Source organism: Mus pahari, chromosome 3 (genome assembly GCF_900095145.1).
Source record: "Mus pahari chromosome 3, PAHARI_EIJ_v1.1, whole genome shotgun sequence".
In the NCBI taxonomy this organism is placed as follows: domain Eukaryota; kingdom Metazoa; phylum Chordata; class Mammalia; order Rodentia; family Muridae; genus Mus; species Mus pahari.
Window position 1 is genome coordinate 108,909,096 of NC_034592.1, and position 3,874 is coordinate 108,912,969.

The 3,874-nt window shown below is 43.4% G+C and overlaps 1 protein-coding gene across 1 annotated transcript in view; it reads right to left on the minus strand.

Moving 5' to 3' along the window:
• Window positions 1-22: 22 nt before the first annotated feature.
• Shc4 (SHC adaptor protein 4) overlaps window positions 23-3,874 on the minus strand; it is a 94,157-nt gene continuing 90,305 nt past the window's right edge. The window contains exon 12 of the mRNA XM_021192909.2: window positions 23-1,563. Within this exon, the coding sequence (XP_021048568.1) occupies window positions 1,408-1,563 (156 nt within the window). The 3' untranslated portion in view covers window positions 23-1,407. The remainder of the gene's footprint in view (window positions 1,564-3,874) is intronic.

The following is a 3,874-nucleotide window of genomic DNA, read 5'->3' on the forward strand; positions in this document are numbered from 1 at the left end:
CTCCCAAGTGCTGGAATTAAAGGCGTGCGCCACCACTGCCTGGCCGACTGTATCTTTATATGCACAGGCAAGTAAGGACTGACTGAAGCATTTCTGCTATCACTAAAAACAACCAGATCCACATACCAACATTACCTGCTTTATGCTGAAACACTTGGGGTCAGACTATGTGAGTGTAATTTGGCTAAACCCTTTATCTGTAGAGTATAGACACAGAATAAAGGGAAAATCCTAAATATTTACCCTCAACTGCACAGTCTGCTTATCAGTGTTAACTTCTAACAAAGAAAAAAACTATCATGTTAGGATAGCAACGGCCCTCAGAGTGCACCTCAAGCTCCCTCATCTTATGGACAAGAAAACTGGAATCCAGACAGGTTTAGAGACCTGCCATGACTCAGCCTTGGGCTTCTCTGAGAATTCTTAATCTCACCACTGGTTGAACCATTGTCCAGTGTGTAGCAGACCTTTCCCAGCCCTTCTGCATTTTGTCTGATCACACATAGAGAGGGTGACAGGACACATACCGAGGTGACACCAGGGCACAGTGGCAGCCAATCACAAGATTTTTGTATACTTTAAATTACCTTATGTATTCTCAATGGCACCAGTATGGGCTGAGCATGAAGAACACTGGCTTTGTTTGCTGTCTTTTATAACCATATACTCTAAATCAGAACTAACCAAGAGATTTGGCTTCTTGAATGTGTCCCATGCTGCCCACGAACCGTTCAGATAGCAAAGACTGAGGAACACTGGCCAGTGAATTTGAGCCCCAACCTTTCAATCAGCAAATGAGACAGGATTAGGAAACCATCAGCGGTGTTTGCTTTCATTCCAGAAATACAGACATAGTCTGAATTTGATGTCAGTGTCATTGTTAACATGGCAGCAAAAAGTGCTACTAAACAAAATGTAATAAAGTCAACAGTATTAGTCAAAATACTTCTTCTTGCTGTTTTTAGCAAGGAAGAACTTTTTTGGCAACTGGTTCTGTAGCTATAGAGCGTGAAGACACTTGGAACTAATCTCCCCAGAGGAAAATGTCTCCGGATTATCAAGGTAAAGGCACGTACCACTGCCTGAGCAGTTCAAGTTGTCTTTAGCATATGAAATTGTAGTTGTGCTTTTAGCTTTTCATCAATGCAATGTGACCTTTAAAAAGTGACCTCCGTGCAGATGAGTATCGCATTTTCAAATGGACCAAAATTATTATTCTCTGATTTTCACATTAAGAAGATAGTTTGTTACTTCTATGTTTTATAAAAGACCTGGTCCATGGTGGTCTAAGAAAGACATGTTTCACAGTTTGTGTTCTACTTTATGTGAAGAAAAGGGTTGAGCGGTCACTGTCCCTGGCACCAAAGCAATATGCTTCTGATAGCGCTGACACAGTTCAGGGACTCATCATTTCTTGGAGGGCAAAAGTCCTGTGTTGTTATATTTTCTTATTGGTTGTTTAAGGCGTACTTCACTTCCAGAAGAGATGATTGGCAAGTTATTATCCATATGGTATTTGATAAGGTGGCCAACATTATCAAACACATGGTCCTTGGTCCTCACCTGGAAAAGGAACATACAGATATTTAAGTTGAATAATAGCAGTTCTGAGCCGGGCAGTGGTGGCGCACGCCTTTAATCCCAGCATTTGGGAGGCAGAGGCAGGTGGACTTCTGAGTTTGAGGCCAGCCTGGTCTACAGAGTGAGTTCCAGGACAGCCAGGGCTACACAGAGAAACTCTGCCTTGAAAAACAAAACAACAAAAACAAACAAACAAGCAAAAAAATAGCAGTTCTGAAAGATGTAAGCAATAGCGGGGGAGTGTTCCTAAAGAAGTTATTTTGCTGAGTGAAGGACAGGTGCTTTTCAGTTCTATCTTCCTTACACCAGTTTATCTTTGCCCATTCCCCTTTGCAGGAGCAGTCTTACAAGTTCAGACAATGGCAAGCACTTGTCATTCAATCCAGATCTGCAGCCAGCCTCTCTATAGTGCTGCACTTGATGGATTCTGTCACTTCAATGCTTCTATAAATATCTAGCTGATGTGTGTTCAGGCACAGTCCCAGATTACAACTATCTTCCATAGAGTGGAGTGCTTTTATGTTAGCCCATCTCTGCTCAAAGCAGAGCCCTCAGAGAAGTCCTGCTTCTCCTTAGAACCTCAACATAAATCCTGTCTCCTCCAAGACCCTCCTAAGAGGCATTGGGAGTCATCTTCCTGCAAGCTTCTTTAACAATAGCTGGTTCATAAATACCTGTTTCACCACAGTACTCACTGCTTGCCTGCTGGAGGTAATGGATTTGTACAATCTCCTCCTAGCATTATCATGCATCTGCCCCGCATGCTTCACTGTTTCCATGGGCTCCTGTGTAGACAGTGCAACCTGCCAGGAGAGTGAAGGCCTACAACTAGGAACACACCTACTTAATAATTCTGCCACCTTCCTGCATGGGAGTCGAAGCTCTGTCTGCATATTGGTTTGACCATATTGGAATAACTGGTAGAATTTGAATATGGACTATAAATCAGATGATAAGATCTATAATTGAATTTCCTGATTTTGATTATTATGCTAGAGCTATGAGAGAGTGTGTCCTTAATTTTGTAAGCACACAAGACAAGGAAGAGGAGACAGCAGCTTTAGTGTTTTCCCTAAGGTCTTCGAACCTTAATGAAGTTTCTCTCTCTTCCTGCTCCAGTGAAGCTAACCAATCCTGCTGTGTTCTTAATCCCAGCTTATCTATCTTCTCCCTCCATGTTTCTCCAGCCAACACTCTGGTCCAGGATTTGGCAGTTCCTACCCTGGGGCACACAGTTATTGTCTCTGCCTGCCCCATTCCCTCCACTGTGCCCTCCAGTCAATCCTGCAGATAGCTGTCTGGATAACCCTTCTAGTATGAAGACCAAAACCAGCCACTTTGGACAGATGCACCAGATGTCATTATATCAGAAGCTTTAAAGTGTTCTAAGTTGAAACTGAAGAGCATGCACAGAAAACTCCTTTTGGTGGCTTGGCAAAATAAGCCCAGCCCTCCTGGGCCCCGCCTCTGCATGGCAGCAGTTGGGTAGAGCTGAGTAGTGACTGTTTTGCAGTTCAGCAGAGTCAGCCACACCCTCTGTTCACTCCATTACTTACACACTTCCGATTCTTTATATACTGGTCAGGCCCTGCAAACATTTGCCTTTGCAGCCCCATCCATGAAAGCTTTTAAGAGCCCTGTGACTTTTTAAAAAAGCCATTATGTGAGACTTGAAGTGTGTAGTCCAATACTGTCAACTCAAACTTTGTCCAGTTGAAACTCTGCTACTTTCAGAACCATGACTCCCCATTCCCCAGACCTTGACAGCCATCATTACACTTTATGTTTTGGGAGTCTAACTTTTTAAGATACCTCATCTAAATGAGATCAAGTGATTTGTCCAGACACTGGCTGGGTTTCGCTTAACAAAACGCCCCCAACATCCTCAAGAACATGACAGTATGTGGCACGCTGTCCTTCACGTGGCTGGACAGTACTCCTTGATATGTAGGTAGTATATCTTCTTTCTCCTCTCATCCATGAACTCAGAAATTATTTCCAGTTCTTGGCCATTGGAATATCGTTGCTATGAGCACGAGTGGAACTCTACTAAGGATGGTGGTTCCCATTCTTTTTTAGACTACTGCCTAGAAGTGAGACTGCTACTTTGCAAACTATTTTCTGATTTTGGATAATCACCAGCTTAAGAGACTCAAGGTGAAAGCTCTCAGCAGCTTTGACTCGAATTTCTTGTTGTTTAGAAATGCTGAGCACCCTCTCACGGGGCGGCTACTCTCATCTCTTGCCTTCTCTTCTCTCCTCTCCTCTCCTCTCCTCTCCTCCCCTCCCCTCC